This window comes from Nyctibius grandis, chromosome 13 (genome assembly GCF_013368605.1).
Source record: "Nyctibius grandis isolate bNycGra1 chromosome 13, bNycGra1.pri, whole genome shotgun sequence".
NCBI lineage: Eukaryota > Metazoa > Chordata > Aves > Nyctibiiformes > Nyctibiidae > Nyctibius > Nyctibius grandis.
In genome coordinates, this window is record NC_090670.1 from 1,194,666 (window position 1) to 1,215,811 (window position 21,146).

The 21,146-nt window shown below is 53.1% G+C and overlaps 1 protein-coding gene across 2 annotated transcripts in view; it reads left to right on the forward strand.

Annotated features, from left to right (window-relative positions):
- Positions 1-5,836: 5,836 nt before the first annotated feature.
- EDA (ectodysplasin A) overlaps positions 5,837-21,146 on the forward strand; it is a 77,843-nt gene continuing 62,533 nt past the window's right edge. For both annotated transcript variants that reach the window (XM_068411724.1, XM_068411725.1), the window contains exon 1: positions 5,837-6,173. In XM_068411724.1, coding sequence (XP_068267825.1) covers positions 5,892-6,173 — 282 coding nt within the window. In that variant the 5' untranslated portion in view covers positions 5,837-5,891. The remainder of the gene's footprint in view (positions 6,174-21,146) is intronic.

Sequence of the window (21,146 nt, forward strand, 5' to 3'; positions counted from 1 at the left end):
GGTGTCTTTCATCCATCACGTATATTCCTTAAGGCAAAGACCGCATCCTCTTTCATTGGCACCCTGAAACCGGCACCCCAGGACTATAACTTGGAGGGCTCCTCCGCTGCCCACTCGCTGAGCGATCTGGGACGTGGGGAGAAGGAGGGTCGGGGGCAATGAGGCAGCGAGGAGCGGGGAGGTTGTATAACGTGGTGTGGAATATCATTGTTCCAGCCAGGATGAGTAAGAGCACAGCTGAGGCTGGTCACCGGCTGCACTTCCATGTGGCCGAGGGAGGGGGAGGCTCAGGGACGGCTGCACAGTTGAAAAATAAAGACAATAAGTCTATAAAAGTTTAAGAACTGAATAGATTCCTAACATTTGTTTTCCATTATCACCAAATAACGTATAAATAAACATACAACAGAACCATCCTAGTTACCCTCTCTAGAAGAAGCTGTGTTTAGGCTTAGCTTAGCCTTCCTGGGCCAAACCTCCTCCTTGTTTGCTCCGTAATGAAGTGAAACAGCAAAGCTGGCTGAGCAACGGGGCCCCCACCTTCCTTTAGAACAGAAAGCAAAGGCTTGTCCGTGCAGGAAAGCTGGACACCAACGTGCTGCTGATTCTTAGTGTCAGTAGTCCAGGGGGGAGGATGTGTGAAAATAAGCACAGTGAGACTCTGTAGGCGGCTTTTTGTTTTCCTCTCTGCAAAAAAAGGACACAAGGACATGTGGCTCTTCGTTATTATTATTGCTTGTTGGTAGTTATTAGTGCACCTCAAAGAAAAAATGTCTGTCAATACCTAATGGTAAGTTTTGCTTTTCCTTTTTTCATGTTTAATGATGTAGAACGGCCCCTCGAGCGACTGCCTACGAGAAAAAAAATAATTCAGACTTAAAATGTGGTGGCTGTTTTAGCTGACACTGAGATATCGAGTGTTTTCTGATCACCCTCTGTCTTGCACATCTCGTTGAAGCCTGTTACGGTGACTGCCAGCCAGGTGGGGGAATGGGATGATCCTGGTGCAGGGAGGTTTGAGGAGAGGGATGAGCAGCTCGTTAGGTGTCATTTTAAATGAGTTATAAGGTGGGAGGGACGGAGGAGTGATCAGAGATGGGCAGTGATGGCCTGAGAGAGGGAAAATCCCAGAAGCCAGGGAAGGGGCATCCCACGAATGCAATTGCTTAGTGCGTGTTGTTCAACCCGTGCCCCTGCGGGAGCAGTCGGACACAAATAACCACCTTTACTGCACAGGCAGAGCTCAGAGTTATTGAAAAGACAATCTGAAGTAAACCAGATTGTACAAAACACCTCGGCTCTCAAATAATTGTAATCGCAGTGATGTGTGGAGGCTTTATGAAAGTCAGGATCCTTTGTCCTGAGGGCTTATAACCCATCCAAGGACACGCTGTCGGCGTGCTGTGACTTCAGGTTCCAGGAGGCTTTATTGCATTAACGTTGTTGCTAACATCACCGAGAGAGTAAGAGATGGCTTTCCTGCAACCTAGCGGAGCTTTCCTCAAAGGAAAGTCATGAATTCCAAAGCTTTTAGGTCACACATTAAAATCTACTCTAGCGCTGCTGCAAATATTACAGCTGTTGCCAAAATGTAAATGGGAAATGGGCTAAAATCTTCCTTACAACATCCTTCTGAGAGGTTCCCTGACCTGTTAAACACGTGTAGCAACTGGCACTTGGACCCGCCGTGAAGTGCCCTGTGTTATGCTGATGGAGTTTTACCCACGCCAAAAGAAAGGGAGATCTGTTGAACCAACCAGGCTGCTGCCGCAGGTCCTCCTCCCACCTTTGCTCAAATCCTGCTCCGTCACACCATGATGCTGGAAAAAAACAGCGAGTTTAGGAATCAGAAGTCCCCTGGCATTGGAGATGCTGCCTCAGTGCGTTCTTCTCCTCTCCAGCCTCTGCCCACCCTCCAGAGGACTCTGTCCCTCATCGCACTCCCATGGAGGGAACAATGCCTTTATTTTTGGAATGTTTCCTTTTTTCCTAGATTTCTCCCCATTGTTCACGGAAGAAAAAAAAAAAGCAGGGGCAGCTGGACCCAATAAAGTCTAGCAGATATAAAGAGGGGAAATTTGGGTGGGGGGACCTCTTCCTTGTGAAAGAAGTGATGTTATTTTTCTGATTAAGAAGAACTGTTCTTTATTTGCCTATTGTGGACCCTGCCTTTGATCAGCCCATCCAAAGCATTACAAATCCGTGTCAGTTCTGCAGCCGTGAGGCTTTTCTGTCCGCTGGCTCCTGCCTCTCCTGGACTGGACTCCTGGGAGCCATGAAGCTGGGCTGCAGAAGACAACCCAAACCTCTGAGGTTCTTCATGCATATAACGAAGCTTATCAGGGATGGCACAGTAAAACGGGGTGAAACCTGGCAGAGAAAGGGCACTGGTTGCATTCAGCAGAGAAAGACCTGTGGTTCAGAAAGGAAACATCTGTGGCTCCCCACCTGAGGGTTTGGCAAGTGCCCTGATGAGATCCAAGCAGAGATGGTGAACTCACTTCTTCTGACCCAGCTACGCAGCTTGGACTTAAGACATTCGCAATACAGACCTGTCTTTAAGACCCTACATGGTACAAAGGATTTTAGGGACTTCTGGTCTTGCTTGACCTCTAAAATTCATCTTAGAAGTAACACAAATTACTCCTGAAAATGGAACTTGGCTATTGCAAGTCTGAGTAGGTCGATGTATGGTTGGTTTTAAATAATTTGGATCTCAGTCTTGAAAAACAGTAACAACCCTAAGCATTCAAATAGCTCTAAAATGTCCTGAAATAATGACAGAATTTGGTACAGAGGGTTCATTTGCTTTTATTTGCTTTTTGCTCTTGAGTTGTTAGGGTTGGCAGTGGTTAATGCTTCCAGTTTTTTCTTCACAAATATTAGGGAAACATTTCTTTCTTAAATGAAAACAGAGCCTCTCATATAATTTCATGACTATTACACAGAACTTAAAGAAAAAAAAAAAAAAAACCCTATTGCAGAAAAATAAGCTAGGAAGGACAACAAAGAGGTCATCTAGTTCATCCTCCTCCCCAAAGGCAGGATAAACAGCAACTATAGTGTTCCTTATAGCTGTAAGCTATGAAATACTGAGTGATGAAGACCCCACAACTTCTCAGACAATCTGTTCCAGGACTTGGAAGGCTTTCTCCTGGAAAGGACGGCCTCGTGTAAAACTCACCCTGCCCACGGGATGACGGAGCATGGGGACACAGACCCGCAAGGGACCACCCAGCCCGCTGAGTCCAGCCCTGGGAGCCGTGCGGCAGAAGGTGCCTCCAGGTGGGCTCCCAGGGCACGTCCCTGGCCATCACTGGCCACGCAGGACCTGCCCGCAGCACGACCAGCACCTCTGATGTCCCAGGGGAGCTTTGCCAGCACTGGTCACCCAGCACCCCTGAGCCTAGGGGATTTGCTAGGTGATCGTCCTTGGTGCGGCCACCCTTCCTATAGCCCTGATGACGATGATGATGTTCCCTCTTGGTGTTCCCTGCCCAGCCCTGACGATCTGCTCTGTGTTACGGATGCCCCAAAGCAGCTGCGAGTGTAACAATTTCCCAACATTTTTTCATCCTCTCCCAGTCTTTTAGGCTCTCCCTGACCCCACAAATCCCCAGTGCTAACCCCTAACGATTTGGCTAAACATCATCTTCATTAGGCCCAGCTATTTCTAGCGATAGGACAAGAGGACACAGCCTCAAGCTTGGCCAGGGGGGGGTCAGGTTGGACATGAGGAAGCATTTCTTCTCAGCAAGGGTCATTAGCCATTGGAAGGGGCTGCCCAGGGAGGTGGTGGCGTCACCATCTCTGGAGGGGTTTAAGAGAAGGCTGGACATGGCACTTAGTGCCCTGGTCTAGTTGCCATGGTGGTGTCAGGGCAATGGTTGGACTCGATGATCCCAGAGGGCTTTTCCAGCCTGATTGATTCTGTGATTTCCAAAAATCCTGATGTTTCTGTACCTACTCCTTCCCTTTCCCATCCTTACCTGTCGCTGGAGTTAGCCGGTGCCCGACTGAAACTTAATTTTTTTTTAATATAATTTCTCACTAAAATAGTCCCAACCCTTCTGTTGGCTTCCATTTCAGCTGTACCTGTTCCTCCTCGCTGAGAAGACCCACCTGGTTTTTCTCTCCTTGTTTACTGACATAACATTGATGTTTCCGTGTCGCCCACTGTCCTCGCACCCCCCGCACGCGGAGCCTTGCTCCCCCCAGCTCTGTCCCCACACGCTCACCCTATTCTTTTACACTCGGTATTAGGGACTGGTCTGATTTATACTTTGTGTGCGTGTTCCTTATTGTGTTCGAGATGACCAAGCTGATCTCATGCTATTCTTTCTATCTCGCTTCTGCATTGGGATGGTCTGCAGATGTGCCATTAACTTTAATTCCAGTAAGAAACCGGCAACTCCCTGCACGTCTTCCCCCACCCCTTGTTTTCTGAGGGATAGATACCCACACTCATGGTTTATTCAAGCCTGCTTTCTTGAAGCTCACAGCCTTCCCTCTCATCAACCCACACTTCTTCCTAGTTAACTTTTGCCCAAGCTGCTTTACACCTTCAATTTGTTTCTAGCAGTCAGAAACCTTCAAAAAGCTGGATGATGCCCCAAAACATTCAAAAAACCTTCTGGGTGCCCAGTGCCCAGCTGCGTTCACCTTCCAAGCGATGCTTAAGGAATCAAAGTCTGCCTGCTGAGCCCAGGGCTTCGGATGGCTTTGTTATCTGCTCTCAAAAACCTGCCTCTGGTTTTGCACTGCGGAGGAAACTTCACACGTGCAGCGAAACTCATTTTGAGAGATGCTTTGCCTAACGCAGCCACAGCCCCTCAGGTGTTCGCAGTCCCAAGGGGGCTGCAGCAAACTGCCCTTCCTACGAGACCAGCTCGTGGTTTCCACCCCTGTCTAGCTTGCTTCCAACTCTAGCGATGTATAACCTGTGCTGAGCAACCGCCCGGCCTGCCGAGGGTTTTCAGCTTCAGCCTGACACTCTTTGCTCTATTTGCTTAAAGAAAAGAACTAAGACGGGGCTGGAAGAGCCAGGTGTGCTGGGCAGAGCAGGGGTAGGGCTAACTGAGCGCTTGCTGCGGGCTGGCGAAGGGTGCCCGGCAGTGGGACTGGGAGATGTGGTGTATAGAATCACAGACTGGTTGGGGTCGGAAGGGGCCTCTGGAGATCATCTAGTCCAACCCCTGCCAAAGCAGGGTCACCCAGAGCACGTTGCACGGGGTCATGTCCAGGCGGGTTTTGAATATCTCCAGAGAAGGAGACTCCCCCCCTCCCTGGGCAGCCTGTTCGGTGCTCTGCCACCCTCAGAGAAGTTTTTTCTCATATTTAGATGGAAATTCCCATGTTTCAGTTTGTGCCTGTGTCACTGGGCACCACTGAGAAGAGTCTGGCCCCATCCCCTTGACACCCCCCTGAGGTATCTGTGAGCCTTGATAAGATCCCCCCTCAGTCTGCTCTTCTCCAGCTGAACAGCCCCAGCTCCCTCAGCCTCTCCTCGTGAGATGCTCCAGCCCTCGGACCATCTTTGTAGCCCTCCGCTGGACTCTCTCCAGTAGCTCCTGGTCTGTCTTGAACTGGGGGGCCCAGAACTGGGCACAGTTACTCCAGCTGCGGCCATGACACCCCTCGGCCCGGCCCGGCCCGGCCCCGCTCCGCTCCCCCCGCGGGCCCGCAGCCGGCAGCCGGGCCCGCCCGCCCCGGCCCTGCCCGCCCCGCGCTGGCCCCGCCCGGGCTCCGCCCCTCGCGGAGCCCCGCCCGCTGGCGGGGCGCTGGGGCGGCCCCGGCCGCGCAGCCCCGCGGCGGCCCGGCACGGCGCGGCGCGGCACGGCCGAGCATGGAGCAGTAGCGGCTCGGCGCCTGGCCGCTCCGTACCGCCGGCCATGGGTGCGGAGCGCAGGGGGGAGGCGGCGGCGCCCCGCGGTGGCTGCGCCTGCGGCGGCGGAGGCGGCAGCTGGCGGCTCTTCCTCGGCTTCTTCGCGCTGTCGCTGGCGCTGCACGTCCTGACGCTCGGCTGCTACCTGGAGCTGCGCTCCGAGCTCCGCCGCGACCGCGGCCCGCAGCCCGCCGCCCCGCCGCGCCGGGACGGGACGGCGGCAGCGCCGGGCTCCCCCGCCGCCGGCCGCCCGCAGCGGCCCGCCGAGGGCGCGGAGCGGCGCCAGCAGGTGGGTGCGGGCCGGGGCGTGCGGGCGGGGGGTCGCGGCCGGGCGGGACCGCACTTGTCGCCGAGCCCCGCGCACCCCACCCCGGCGGTGCTGGCTCCATCCCTCCGCCCGCGGGCGCGGTTTCGGGCCGTCCCACTCCTGGAGGCGCTTAAAAAAAAAACAAACCTCCCCTGGGTGGTGTTTATTCAGCCGAGAGCCCCAAGGTCGGGCTGGCGGGAGCTGAAGGTGGAGAGAACTCGGTGTCCTTCGCCGCGGCTGAGAGGCGGGGAGGCGCAGCCGGTGCCCCGGGGGTCTCCGAGGGGCTGCGGGGCCGCCCGCGCTCCACCTGCTGCCGCCCTTCTCCTGTCGCTCCGTCGCGACATCCCCGCGGTGTCGGCCCCGCTCGCGGTGCTTGTGCGGGGCGGCTGAGGGCAGCGCCTGTGCTCGGGGGGGGGGGGCCCGGGCGCCCCTCAGCCCTCGGCGGGGGTCTGCGCCCCGGGCGGGCCGCAGGGCTCTGCTTTACCTCCCCTCCTCCTGCCCACCTCGTTTTACGGTGGAAATCCTCTTCCCTGCGCACCCCCCGCTTGCCTCTCTCCTCCTGGGGTGGTTTTGATTATGTGGATTTTTCCCCCCTCCCTGCCCCGCACCCGAGATGCGGCGGCCTTGGGGGTGATGGCTCGGCGGCCCCCCCAGCAGCCTGCAAGCCTGAGCTGTGCAGGAGACGTTGGTTTCTGCCCCCAGTTTTCCTCGCTGGTGGATGGAGCCCCCCGGAGCGGTGGTGCCCGGGGGGGCTCGCCTGTCCCGAGAGCCTCTGGGAGAGCAGGAGCGGAGCCGGGGCCTCCGCTCGCAAACTTAGCTCATTTTTTCCAGGCACAAAACCTCGCTGCGAGCAGGATAAGCTGGAGGAAGGAGTTTCCTCCCTTTCGAGCCCCGCGAGCCGATGGCCCGCTCCCCGAAGGAACCGGGGGGTCCCGGGGGGAGCGGGGACGCAAAGCCCCGCCGCAGCGCCCCGGCAGTCCTCGCCTTGCTGGGTATCAATGCATGGGGCGGGGGGGGGCAGGACAAAAATAGCTTTGATAAAGCTGCGAGTTTGGAAACTCTTCCTCCTACTTGGCAGCGGGCAGCTCTTCCGCTGCGCCGGCCTCGGCTGCTCCCGGGAAAGCCGGGCTCGCGCCTTCCAGTGAGCGTTTGGATTCTGCAGCTTCCGTTAATAAAACCGAAGTAATTGCTGAACCAGAGAGAGCCCGTGCTCCCGGGTCGCTGCTTTTTTATTTTCCTTCCCTTTGGTACTTCAGCGGTGTCGACATAAAGTGAGTCGGAGCGGCTTGATGTCACGTTGGAATTCTTAGGTTGCCTTGTAATAGCATGCGGCTGAAGTTCCTGTCGTGTTATCGTGCTGGATCTGTTTAGTCTTTAGAGCTCTTCTTTCCAGCGAATGTATAATGAAATACCAGGGTAAATAGTTGAGGCGTTCATAAATTACAGCGTTAGATAATGTGTCTCTGGATGCGTACGAAGATCCAAGCGTCGCTCGCTGCAGCTGACATACTCCAGATAAGGTAACGCTAATTATTTATTTCTTTATTTTACATCTGGCCTGTTGGGCTTAAGACGAAAAATTCTTTTGGACATATTGAAGCAGTTGGTTGTGAGAGAAAGCTTCCTGGTCGTCAGGGCATGCGGAACGCTGCGCTTAATGGGCAGCGTACAGCTCGCAGCCCAACTGCTGGCACCGAGGACGCTCTGTTTGGTGCCGTGACGACGTGTAATGAGTATTGTTTGTAGTAGTGCTGCTCTCCTGGTTCTCACTCTCCTGCCTCACTGTTTGCGGCTGAGAACAGCCGCCTTCTGTGGCTTGGGGTGCTGTGAATATCCCCCAGCTGTGATTTAAAGCGATGAAACGAGGTGTTTGCAAACAGCCTTATTTAAAAAGTTATCACCAGCAATGTTAAAAACATCGGGGTGTGTATGGGGTTCCTCGCTGCTTTCCACCCTGTAGCAGCCAAGCTCTGCTGCTGGTAGATCCAAAGTGGGGTCCCGTGCACGTGTATCGGGATGCTTACATAAATTAAGCAGAAATTACTAAATTATTTCAAGAGATCTGATCGATGGCATCTCTCTCCCAGGGACCTGTGGGGGAGTGGGCAGAGCTGGGGTGCGTCGGGGGGATCCAGCATCCCAATAAACGCGGTGCTGTGAGCCCTCAAACAGGCCTGTCGCTGTGTCAGTGTGCAAAGTGTTTTCAGTCAAGAGGCCGAGTAATTACCGCACGTATTGCGATTGTACAAGCTGATTTAAAACCAAAAAATACTCCCCTCCCTGACCCTTTTTGCTTTTTTTTTCCCTTTCCTGACCTGAGGCAGGAGGGAGAGGAGCGGGGGAAGGATGGGGAGCGATGGTCAGCACCGAGATTTTGGCAGAAACCTCGCCTGGCCACGGGCCAGAAATGACCTCATGACAGGAGTGAGATTTGGCAGCTCGATTACGCCCCGCTTCCCCATCTTACAGGGTATTCCAATATGTAACTCGTTTCAGAGACAAGGGCAGTTTTTCGTGGCGAAGGTTGAGGCAGTGTAGTTCCCATCTTTGTCCCAGAAGTGGGGTGTTGCATCACCGCTTTGGCGTCGAGATGAAACGTTTATTAACGCCGCTTTAATTCCTCGGCTCTTTGATCGCTGTCCCTCTGAGATGCGATAGCGGCTTTGAGGAGCCGGGGGTACATGGGCCTTGACTGGTGTTATAAAACCTAAATAATCCCTTCGGATGGATGTGCTGGGCGATACAGAAGTGATTCTGTCCATGTGTTCGTTAGCGGTTGGCAGGCGCTTCGCTAAGGGCTCCGCTGGTGGAGGACAGGCAGCGGGGTACTGCGTACGGCTCATTAAAATCTGTTGTGCCTGAACTAGATCGTGGTGTGGTGTCAAAAAAATCATCCCTGTGCTGTTTGAGCCTCGCGGTGCGTCGTTTCCGTGCTTTGTCTCTGAGCAAGCCCGTGTTGTGCCACGTTTCTGCAAAAACTTGTGCTGAGCAGGGACTGGGTTACCAGCACTTACCTCCATCAGCAGCGCAGGTGTCCTCTCTGGGTCTCCGTTTAACCAGGGACGTACCCGCTTTCCAGTAGCACTTACGTTGCCGTTCCTGACAGTATCGTTGCTTTCACAGAACCACAGAATCACTGAGGTTGGCAGAGCCCTCTGGGATCATCGAGTCCAACCATTGCCCTGACACCACCATGGCAACCAGACCAGGGCACTAAGTGCCATGTCCAGGCTTTTCTTAAACCCCTCCAGAGATGGTGACTCCCCCACCTCCCTGGGCAGCCCCTTCCAATGGCTAATGACCCTTGCTGAGAAGAATGCTTCCTAATGTCCAACCTGACCCTCCCCTGGCGAACCTTGAGGCTGTGTCCTCTTGTCCTATCGCTGGTTGCCCGGGAGAAGAGGCCGACTCGCACTCCACTACAACCTCCCTTCAGGTAGTTGTAGACTGCACTAAGGTCACCTCTGAGCCTCCTCTTCTCCAGGCTAAACTCCCCCAGCTCCCTCAGCCGTTCCTCATAGGTCAGACCCTCCAGACCCTTCCCCAGCTTGGTCGCCCTCCTCTGACTCGCTCCAACAGCTATATTTCCTGCAGGTATTTTTAATTCCACCAAAGCAACACGTATAAACCCCCTTGTTGTTTACTTGTTTTTCTTCCCTTTCCCACCTTCATCCCTCCATCCCCTGAAGCAGCAGTCAGGGTCCTCCTGCTCCAGCAGTCGTTAGGTGGTACATGACCCCGTTAATTTATATCTGCCTTCCAAAAGCCTGCTTGCTCATTCAGTATGGAAATTGTGGCAATAAAGCTTTCGAGGCAAAGTAGTGTTTTATTTATAGTTGTGGATAAAGAAATATAGCAAGAGTGCACAGCTCGGTCTGTGCACGCTGCTTTTTGGTATATTTAGTAAAAATGACTGACTGGCTTTACTTGAGGGGGAGCTAGGAAAATATTTAGGGAGTAAGATGTAGTTTTTCTCTGTTTCTGGTCAGGATGCTGTGGCAGGGTAATTCTTGGTGTATTACTTGGGCGGTTTCACCTGGAGAAGGGTTGTGGCACGTCGGCCTCTGGAACCGAGCATACCTCGAGCTCATCCATGCACGTTCATCCCCGGCTCTGGTTCTGTGTCCCGAGCCAGGAGGCTGCACCGGCGCCCGATGGATCTGGGATGAGCTGAAAGCCGACGGCGCGCTGAGAGCCGTGGGGAGGGTGTCTTGTGGGAAACGCTTCTGCAGGGTCAGCCCCCTCGGAAGCAGCCTCTGCGCCGTGCCCTGTGGGGCCCAGACCTTTAAATACCCGCTCAGGGCTCGTGCGTTGGGGTTTCGTGACGTCTGATCTCCGGGTCCGCGCAGGCGTGCCGCGGGGCAGGACGATGGTGTTTAGGGAGGTGTTTCATGATGGGTTTTCCCTCTAAAGACACTTCTGGTGGTCTTGGTTGTAGCTCTTACAGGGCAATAAAGGGAGACCGCAGCGCATCGGGGCTCTGCTAACCTTCATTCACGTTTAATGGTGCCCGTCCCTCGACAAGAGAGGATCGCATTCCTGAGGCTGCGTGAGGTTTGGGGTCTGTGCCGGGGAGAGGGGGCTGCCTGACGTCAAATAGAAAACATATTTCTGCTACTATGCCTATGAATATTGTGTGCAAGGTCTGGCACGGATCCATCAACTCCTCCTTTTGAAAAGAAAATGGTACAGCGTGTCGGGAGAGCGGCAGTGGCTGCCGGGTGTGCCGTGTTAATTGGAAAATTAAGCGTGGTGGCGTGTGCTTTGCCCTGAGGGCTGAGGTGCATCCGTGGGCCGTGGGTTTAACTTGGTGTGCGGAGGAACGGTCTCCCTTGGCTGCACGAGGACAGCCCGGCATGCTGCTGCCGAGGCACCTCCTGCTTATTTACAGGGATTCGTGGTGCTGGTCGGGTGCGTTTTGTGCGGCCTCCTGACACCGAGCAGGTGAGACATCAGCCGTTGGAAGGGGCTGCCCAGGGAGGTGGTGGAGTCACCATCTCTGGAGGGGTTTAAGAAAAGCCTGGACATGGCACTTAGTGCCCTGGTCTAGTTGCCATGGTGGTGTCAGGGCAATGGTTGGACTCGGTGATCCCAGAGGGCTCTTCCAACCTGATTGATTCTGTGGGACGGACGCCGTGTCGTACGCGGTGGGATGTCGGCACTCCTGAGCCGCGAGGAATTCCCCTTTGGAAAGGGGGAGATGGGCAGCGAGAGGGGAAAAAAAAATAGCTGCATCTGTGGGGGCATCTCGCTGGGAAACCCTCAGAGTGCTGGGGACACTGGTGAGGATAGGGAAGAGGTAAAAAAAGAAATAACTCACATCTAGGAGAGAAGAAGCGGTTGGAAAATATGAAATATGAAATACATTGTGTCAACATCAGGTGGTTTATCCAGCCGGGGAGAGTGTGGGCAGCCTCGCTCCGTGGCTGGTGGGGTCAAGCATGAAATGAATCCAGCGATGGCCAGGAAGGAGAGGAGGGCAGGCTTGGGCTCACGGAGGAACACGTGGGTGCTGATACCTTGCTGGAAACAGAAAAATGTGGATAACGGAGGAATCGTGTGGGAATAATGCGTCAGGGCTGAGGGAAGGGCGCAGCAGTGCAGCTTTGTGCAAGGACTGGGGCTTTTTATCAGCATTTATCGAATTCCTTGATGGAGGAGGTGGTTGTTGCCAAAGTACGTGTTTGACTGACACGTGACCAAAGTTGCAGGGTTTTTCCACGGTTTTTAGATGAGCGAACTGGCAAACGCTCAAACCCGTGTTTTTAAGAACGCTCCGTGGCATTCCAGAGTTATCTCTCACTTAACCTCACAGTACACAGTGCTTTATCAAACCGATATTATTCTAACCTTTTAACATTATTTTTCTTACCGCATAATACTATAAATCTTCTCTGCCCTTCCATACACATGTAGTATCTTGTAATGCTAATTAAACTGCACACTGTCCTAATTTTGCTCTCATACTAATCCAATATATTTTTCTTGACTGGAAGCCAAACCCTGAGAGCTTCAGAGCATGCGAAGCTCTCATTCCAGTCTTATTATATGTTAATGGCTTTATATTTTAATGTCTTTCAACACTTTTAAGAGGATGTTATTTTTAGAGGTATCTGGCTGCGAAAGGTAACCCATATGTGAGGATTTTTTGTGAGTGTAAAGCACTGAGTAAACTCCGCGCAATGAGTAAGTGGTAAGCGTGTCTCTGAAGATGTGTGATCTGTCAGAATTCATTGTGCACAAGCACAAAATTAGAGTGAGATTTGGATGCAATTTTAAAACAGTTAACTGTCTTTATAGCAGAGGAAAATAAACCCCTCGCCTAGGCTTTTACACGTCGCAGTTGTAAGCGCTCTCTTGTTAAGCTCCTGGGGAAACACGCTGGGTTTTGTGTGCTAATGGTGCTGATGCCAGTTGGGCCTGAACGCTACTATAACCGAAATAATTACTCCCAGATGGGGGCATATTAAAATGAGCTCTTTCCATAAGCCCAAATAAAATTCCGTTGTAAGTGCAAAGTACTAAATATGCAAGACCCTATTGATGGGATGCCAGCGCCGTAATGCGTTCCAAATGGCGAGTGCCAGCGTCCTCCTGCCGGAGCCGCACCTCAGCTGCAGCGTGTTGTTCTCCCCGTGTATCTGCGCTGCCTCGGAGCGGCTCTCGCAGCGGGAGACACGGGGCAGCAACTCGAAATGATACGGGAACCGGCAAGCGATGCAGCTCCGCGCTGTGCCTCCTGCCTGCGCGGGGAGGGAGCAGCGCCGCGCAGAGCTGAGCCCCGGCCGCCAGCGCTTGCTGCTTGGTCGGGTTTGTTCAGGAGAGCAGAATGAGTTGGGAAAGCGTGGGACCTGGTCAGGGGGCACGGCGGCGGCGGGCGTCACGGTGCGTGGCTTTGGAGCTGTGGGTGTTGAGTGGCATGATGATGTGGTGGGCATTGTGATACGTGACTTTGCAGCAGCGGGTGTTGGATGGCGTGGGGTTGTGGTGGGCATTGCGTTGTGTGGCTTTGCAGCGACGGGCATTGCGTGGTGTGAGGTTGTGGTGGGCATTGCGTTGCGTGGCTTTGCAGCAGTGGGTGTTGGATGGCATGGAGTTGTGGTGGACATTGTATTGCATGGCTTTGCAGCAGTGGGCATTGGGTGGCATGGGGTTGTGGTGGGCATTGCGTTGTGTGGCTTTGCAGTGGTGGCCATTGCGTGGCATGATGATGTGGTGGGCATTGCGTTGCGTGGCTTTGCAGCAGTGGGTGTTGGATGGCATGGAGTTGTGGTGGACATTGCATTGCATGGCTTTGCAGCAGTGGGCATTGGGTGGCATGGGGTTGTGGTGGACATTGCGTTGTGTGGCTTTGCAGTGGTGGCCATTGCGTGGCATGATGATGTGGTGGGCATTGCGTTGCGTGGCTTTGCAGCAGTGGGTGTTGGATGGCATGGAGTTGTGGTTTGCAGCAGTGGGTGTTGGATGGCATGGAGTTGTGGTGGACATTGCATTGCATGGCTTTGCAGCAGTGGGCATTGCGTGGCATGATGATGTGGTGGACATTGCGTTGCGTGGCTTTGCAGCAATGGGCATTGTGTGGCATGGGGCTGTGGTGGGCATTGTGTTGCGTGGCGTTGGGTTGTGGTGGGCATTGCATTGAGTGGCTTTGCAGCAGTGGGCATGGAATGGCATGGAGTTGTGGTGGGCATTGCGTTGCACGGCTTTGCAGCAGTGCATGTTAAGCACCATGGCGTTGTGTGGCTTTGCAGTGGCGGGTGCTGCGTGGCACGGTGTGGCTTTGCAGCATCGTGGCGTTGCGTTGTGTGGCTTTGCCATGGTGGGCATTGCTCGACGTGGTGTTGGAGCAGGCCTTGCATCACGTGGCGAGGTGTTGTGCTGTGTGGGACTGTGGGCATGGCAGGGCTGGCGTGGCAGGGCACAGGACCGTGCTGCAGTGGCTGGCAAAGTGATGGCTGGTGGCCGCTGGCTGGGCGGTGGTGAGGAGGAGGAGGAGAGGCCTGGGGAAGGCTTGTCCTCCCGGCCCATCCTGGCAGAGCTGCCCCTGGTTTGGCCCAGCCATGGGCGAGGTTTGGGCCAGCACAGAGCTGCCAGCCAGGCACAGACATGATGGCTAACGTGGCTTTGCAGGATCGGGCCCTCCCCGTCTGCTGTTTTTACCTCCCTTACAATAGACTCGATGTCCCAAAGCCCCAGCAGCCCCTCGGTGACAAAGCGGGGTTAAGTACCTGATCCCCTGGGGCCATGCAGGGCTTGGGCGGCCCTGCCCCTGGCCCACAGCCTTTGTCTGGCTGCCTTTAATCCCTCTTTGCAATTCCTTTTGCCTCTGTGTTTTAAATCTCTCTTGAGGCACAGGAGGAGGTGGAAGGGGGAAGGTAGTGAGGAAGTTTTTTAAGCCAGCACTTGAAGGAAAATCCACCTCGGAGCACATCACAGCTCTGTAGTTGTAAATTATATACGGGTGGAAGAGTTGGGGAGCTGCTGTGTCGGGGTTGTGGTCTCTGCCAAGCTCCATGGTGGCTCCAGCTCTGTGCTGGGACCAGCCCTGCTGCTGCTGGCCTTGCTCTGGGAGGTCTGGTGGCTTCTCTGGGTGCCCCATGATGGCTAAGCTGGGTGCTGCTGCTCCTGCCTGGCTGAACCTCATCACACTTCTTAATCAACTTCTTGGTGTCTTGTCCCTTCTCCGTTTTCCATTTCTTGTTTTAAGTGACGTTAATGTTGGTGTTTCTTCCACCCTCTGCTCCCTCGCAGCCCCCTGCCACTGCCCCGGCTGGGGGGCTGGGGGTGGCTGGGGGCTCCCGTAGCAGGAGACCCTCTGTCATCAGCGTGGTCCCCACGAATAAGACTTTCCAGGGGGAGCCCCACTGAGGAGGGGGCTGCTTAGGGACGATAAAATAACATTTTATTTATTTAAATAAATAAATAAAATTTATTTTATTTATTATGCGCGGGGGGCGCAGAGACGTAAATGCAGCGTACCTTGTCCAGCAGAAAAAAAAAATTAAATATCTTTGAATTCTTCCTTTTATTTTCCCACCCATGAAGCGGCAGCAGCTTTTCCCAGGGTTCCCGGGGCAGCGTGGGGCAGGCACTAATGGCCTAAACAGACTTTGCCTGCTCCTCCCCATCTTCTTGGTGTGCTGGGCGCAGTGAAATTAATCCAGGAAATAATTTGGGAGCAATTATTTCCTTCAACCTTGCAGATAAGTTGCTGAGCTAACCTTAACCAGTGCTTTTTTTTTTTTTTATTTTCCCATGGGAGAGGAAAATAGGATAAATCACTTAAAGGTGATAGCTGGAGCTGGTGCTGACCTGCCGTGCCACTGAGAGGACTGAACAGTTCAGACTCAAAAATGAGGTTTTTATGTCTCTTTTTCACAGCAGTTGCAGGGTGCTGCCGCTCTGCCTGTTGGTGCTTCGGGCGCTGGGAGTCCTGGGGCTGCAGGAGCGAGGAGGGGCGGCGTTGCTGCCTGCAAAGCTTTAATTCTCCTGCTTTCCCATAAAACATGCCCCGTGGTGGAAAAATCAGATCAAAATGGGACCTGCTGGACGTGCAGCTGATGAGGTGGATCTAGAGAGCGTGTAGAGAAAATAGTTGGGTTTTAACTGCAGCTGTTACTGTCTTTTTAGTGATAATGAATGAAATTAGTACGTTGGCTGCCTCTGAGCTATGGGTGGGCTTGTTGGTGCTTGCTGGGTTGGCGGCGTTAACTCTTGCTGCGAAGCGGGTGAGCCTGGGCGAGGGCAAGCCCTGAATTACCTCGGTGAGTTACCTGGAGAAGGGGAGGCTCAGAGGTGACCTTAGTGCAGTCTACAACTACCTGAAGGGAGGTTGTAGCGCAGTGGGAGTCGGCCTCTTCTCCCAGGCAACCAGCGATGGGACAAGAGGACACAGCCTCAAGCTTGGCCAGGGGAGGGTCAGGTTGGACAGTGGAAGGTGTCCCTGCCCGTGGCAGGGGGTTGGAACTGGATGGGCTTTAAGGTCCCTTCCAACCCAAACCAGTCTGTGATTCTATGAGATGGAGAGAGCCTCTATGCTCAGTGCTCGTACAGATGCTGGTGGGTTTCATCCCTAGAGACCCCGTATGGAGTCGAGCACCTCCAAGCTCTGGGCTCTGCCCCACACATCGCCTGTGCGTGCCCCCGGGGGGGTATTTCTCACTCCAGGCTCGGCAGCGGGCGGGGGGAAGCCCTGTACCACTGGGCTGGGATCCGTGGCTGCCCCCTGCTCCCTTGGCATCACCCCGCGCTGCGAATGTCCCAGCTGGCGGCGGAGTCCCGGCGCGAGGAGCAGCAGCCGGTGCAGCTCCGAGGAGGAAAGCAGCACGCCCCTAATAAAGGGGGATCCGACTTCAAACGCGTGTGCGCCGCGCAGTTGTTGTTAGCACTCCGACGTGCGGCTGCGAGGCTTGGACAATTTATAGGCGCTGCTGCATCAGGCGCCTCAGGCGGTTCCATATGTGCCGTCTTCGTGCGCTGGCTGGTGTGAGATGGTGGGGTGAGCTCTCGGAAGTTGAGGTCTTCAAGTGTTAAATACAAAGCGTCGCTCCTGCAGGCTCAGCTCCGCCGATCCAGGCGTCTGGTGCACATCGCTAACACCAGGCTGGGTTTGCCAAAGAAAATTACGCCAGATACAGCAAAGAGCTGTCAACTCTTTCCTCCCTAGGCTGCCAGCCTGCTTTTCTCTCACTTCTCAGAATAGCTGGGCTGTGTAGAAGCGGTGCAGAGTTGGGGGTCTTGGTGCCTAGTGATGCTTCCCCTCACTCAGCAAAGCCCCGTCCCCTTCCCTCTGTCCTTGCAGCCCCTCCCAGACAGCAGCACCCCGTGCGTTGGGTCCCTCTGCAAACCCGTTGCAGAGGTGAGGGCTGAGGGTCGTGTCAAGCTCAGCAAAACAACCGGTCTTCTCCTCTGGTACCTAAATATTGGAGCAAAGTATTCAAGGGGGGACTTTGGCTGAAATATTAACCAGCTCATTCCCATTTAATGAAGACTTTTGGGCTTCTGAGCCTGGTTGCATGCAGGTGGCTGCAGATGGGCTCAGAAGAAAACCTCCAGAGACAGCCAGGTTGGTGTCCCCCACCTTGTGGACCATGAGCTTCTCTGCTGTTGGTCCCTCCTGACACAAAACCGTTTCTTCTTCCCATGTCTGAAGGTGCAGGAAAACCAATTTTAGAAATGGTAGTTCTGATAACGACAGTTGATGGGGGCAGTTGGGGAAGGTAAACTTTGGGTCAGGTCCCAGTGAAGGTCCTGCGTGGCTTCAAGCGACTCCTCTGGATCAGGTACTCAAGCAGTTAAACCCTCCCGCTGCTGGTGTACGAAAGCAGCGCCAGGTATCTTCCAGGGGATCCAAGTTTGCTATCTGAAATCTGGCAAATAGCAGAAATTTTTATGTCGTGAACAGAAATCACACCCCAAGGCTATGGCTGACAGGGAAGGTCTCGCTGACATATTTACCCAGCAATCTTGTTCTCGTGCAGTACGCTTTCTCACAAAGCCCAAACCCCGAGAACAATAGCAGCAAAAAACCACTGTGGGTTTGTGAGCAGATGCAGCTTCGAGATAACAAATGGGTTTTGCTCTTTGTTTGACTCCTTGGCATTTAGTGGTTAACGAGAGTGAGGCCAAGCATAGTTACATAGTTCATAGAAGTGTTAAAAACACTGGAATTGAAAGTTTTTGCGTTATGGTTTTTAACGTCGGTCCGTGAGGCAGTTAGAGATAAGCAAAGCCAGGGTTTAGAGACAATTAAAAGTAAACATTTGCTTTGGAGAGTAGAAGATTGAGTTTGGAAAGGGCAGGAGGGCGGAGGGGAACAGCTTTCGCACCCCATCCGTCCTGGTCCTTCTGAATGAAGCAAAGCTGAATTTGTAAGAAATCACAGAATCAATGAGGTTGGAAGAGCCCTCTAGGATCATCGAGTCCAACCACTGCCCTGACACCACCATGGCAACTAGACCAGGGCACTAAGTGCCATGTCCAGGCTTTTCTTAAACCCCTCCAGAGATGGTGACTCCACCACCTCTCTGGGCAGCCCCTTCCAATGCCTAATGACCCTTGCTGAGAAGAAATGCTTCCTAATGTCCAACCTGAACCACTGCTGGCTCATGACGTGGCTCATGTCAGGGCACCCTGCGTGAAAAATCAATAATAGTTCAGGTTTTAAAGGGTTAACGTTACTTCTGATCCAGCTGTCCCCCTTCCTTTCGATATTTTATATGATACAGAAAGGCACTGACATGACATTGGTCCCAAGGCCGTCTAGGATGCTCTGTGTATCGTTGGCGTGCATAATACCGAGTAATAAAGCATTGTCTGTGAGCGTGGGCTGAGGGGGTTATTGGGCAAAGAAGAGCATAAGAAACATGACACTGAAATTGTGATTCCTGGCAGAACTGCTTTGCAATGGGGACATTTCAGTTGGGTGAGGGTTGCTTACACGCCTTTCTTCTAGCTGAAGGGCAAACGACACTGCGAGCATTAAATGTTAGGAGCTGACATCTGAGCGTGAAATATGCCTTATGTCTCCCAAACTGAGCTGGAGTCGCTGCTGTTCCAGAAATTCTTCTTCCCTCATCTTTATTTTCAGTCTTGCCCCCGAAATGGACCCAAATTCAATGTTCATGCTAGTAAAGAGCTCGGTTGTGAGGGAGAAACACGGATTAATTGTGCTTTGGGGAAAGGTCTGACAAAGAGCAAGTGAAGACGTGGGGTGAGCTGGACAGCCCCGTGGTTCGCTTGGTGGGTTCCCCCGCGGGCTCTCGTGTCGGTACGTGTCAGGCTGATGGGTGCCTGCGATGTAACAAAACCCAGGGCAATTTCTTGGCGCTTTTTTCCTGGCTTTTAGGGGTTTTTTTTTTAAGGCAAATACTCTGGATTTGAATATCTTGGACTCTTGTGGGGAAATTTTGTGGCAGCAGTTTAGAGATTGAAGAGACTGTCCATCTTGTAAGTGATGCCCTGTTGGTCCTGCATCCCTGGCAGCTGCTCTTGCGGTGGCTCTTGGTTGGTTGATGTAGCTGGGCTTGGTGTACTCATGGCTTGCACACCTTAAGATGAGTGATTTGGGAACAGCTGGTTTGGAAGGTGCGTTGATCAATACAGGAAGCTGGATTGATGTAGGTTGACTGAAAGGTAGTGAAGATGTGTGTTTGACAGCTTGGGTTGCAGGAAGGATGGACAGGCTTGCATAGCACTGAGTTTTAGCTGTAGGTACAATGAATTGTGATGCTCGTTTCTGAGATAATGAGCTGGTGGTTGGTTTGGGCTGACTTTGGGCTCTTCGTCTACAAACCTTTTTTTCCAGCGTGATCTGCCAAGGTTGTTGTCCACAGGGAAAAGAGAGGTGTCGATCTGTTTAGGAAGTGCCGATGGCTGCGTCTGCAGAAGATCAGCACAGTTGGGCTTTGCTCGTAAGGAGGCTTCAGTGACACGTTGGATTTCACTGCACCTTCCAGCACCTCATCAAAGAATGTCAAGAAGCAATGGATTGAGTGTTGAGTGGGAATGATGGCAGTGTTGCAGGTTGGGTTGTCATCTCCACCTCCAAGACTGGAGAGGGGTCCAGCAGTGTCCTCATGGAAGGGTTCACGTTCTGTGGTGGCCTGAGGGGTAATTCTGAGGGGGGCTACAGTAGCCCATGCTGAGCCTTGATGCAGACTGTGGGTTTGAGTTCCCTAGGCTGGTGGCTCTTACCTCTTTGAGAGAACCTCTGAGCAAAATGAGTGTTTGAAAAAGGAAAGGAAGACAAGGTGGCTTCTTGGTGGAGCTGTTAAATCTTTTGGACACTGTCTTTTTAGCAACAGTATGGTCCTACCTGCTGCTCTTCTGGCCAGCCTGGCTCTGGTTTGCAGCCAGTAACTAGTCTTTTGAAAGTTCTTGAACTTTGGCACGCCTTCGAAACCGTGTTTGTTCTGTTGAGGCAGCGGAGCGTGTTCTCTGGCGGGGTGGGTGTTTTTTCCAGGCAGCTCTATACATTTTCAGTTGATTATCTCAGCGAAGCATGTTGACAGCTCTGTGTACCGTTCGGCATCCAGGGCTCGTGTCTGGACTGCGCGGGCGGTGTCGCGCTGTTGACTCCCCGCACAAAATCGCTTTCAGGCCCGTAAAGCTGTCACTCCATGGGTGATGGCTGCGCCGGGGAGAAACAACTCCTGCTTTAATTGTTGGATAAAAGCAAGTGAGTGCATGTGCAGATTGTATGGCTGTGGCAGGATTTCCCTTGTGCTATTCTTCTGGTGTCTGCTTTCTCCGAGACCCCGATGAAATGACTTTCAGTGGGAGCCGGTTGGTTTGCCCTCAGGCTACATCCACCCCCCGAAAAATCAGACTTTTTCTGTTAGTGCAGCAGGGCTTTGGGGAAGTTTTTCCTTTTCTTTGCAGAAAATCCAAAGCAGTGTTGGTGAGGACCAAAAGCCCTGTACCTGAGGTGAGGTGGAGCCGAGGGGAATGAAAGCTTTTCTTTGCAAACTTGTTGAGGGGGAGGTTGGGTCGTGGGTCTTGGAGGAGCGCAGAGGCAAGCCTTGGTTCACTCTCAGGCCTCTCAAGTGTTACTTTGATAATACCAAGCCTCAGATGTTGTTAAAAATTTGCTTTAGGTTAAAATCGGATTAAGTTTTACATTTTCGTGCTACCCCACGTTGGAAACATGTCACTAGGTATGTTTTCCACTTTGAAGATCCCTTTGGTGAATAAAAATATTTTGCTTTTTCCCAGTCTCATGCTAAGAATGAAGATTATTCTCAGGTTTCTGCTATCGTTGCACAATGCTGACATTTTCAGATTGAAAAGACTTGGGTTATTTCTTACAGGATCCTCGTTTTCTTTTTTCCCTTGTAGTATGTACGTAACGTAACTGTTTGCACACAAATGAGGCAGAGTTCTTTGGCCAGCTCTTGTGCACACCTGTGTACTCACATGTTCTGCCAATAAATCGCTACAGTTAAGTGTTGCTCC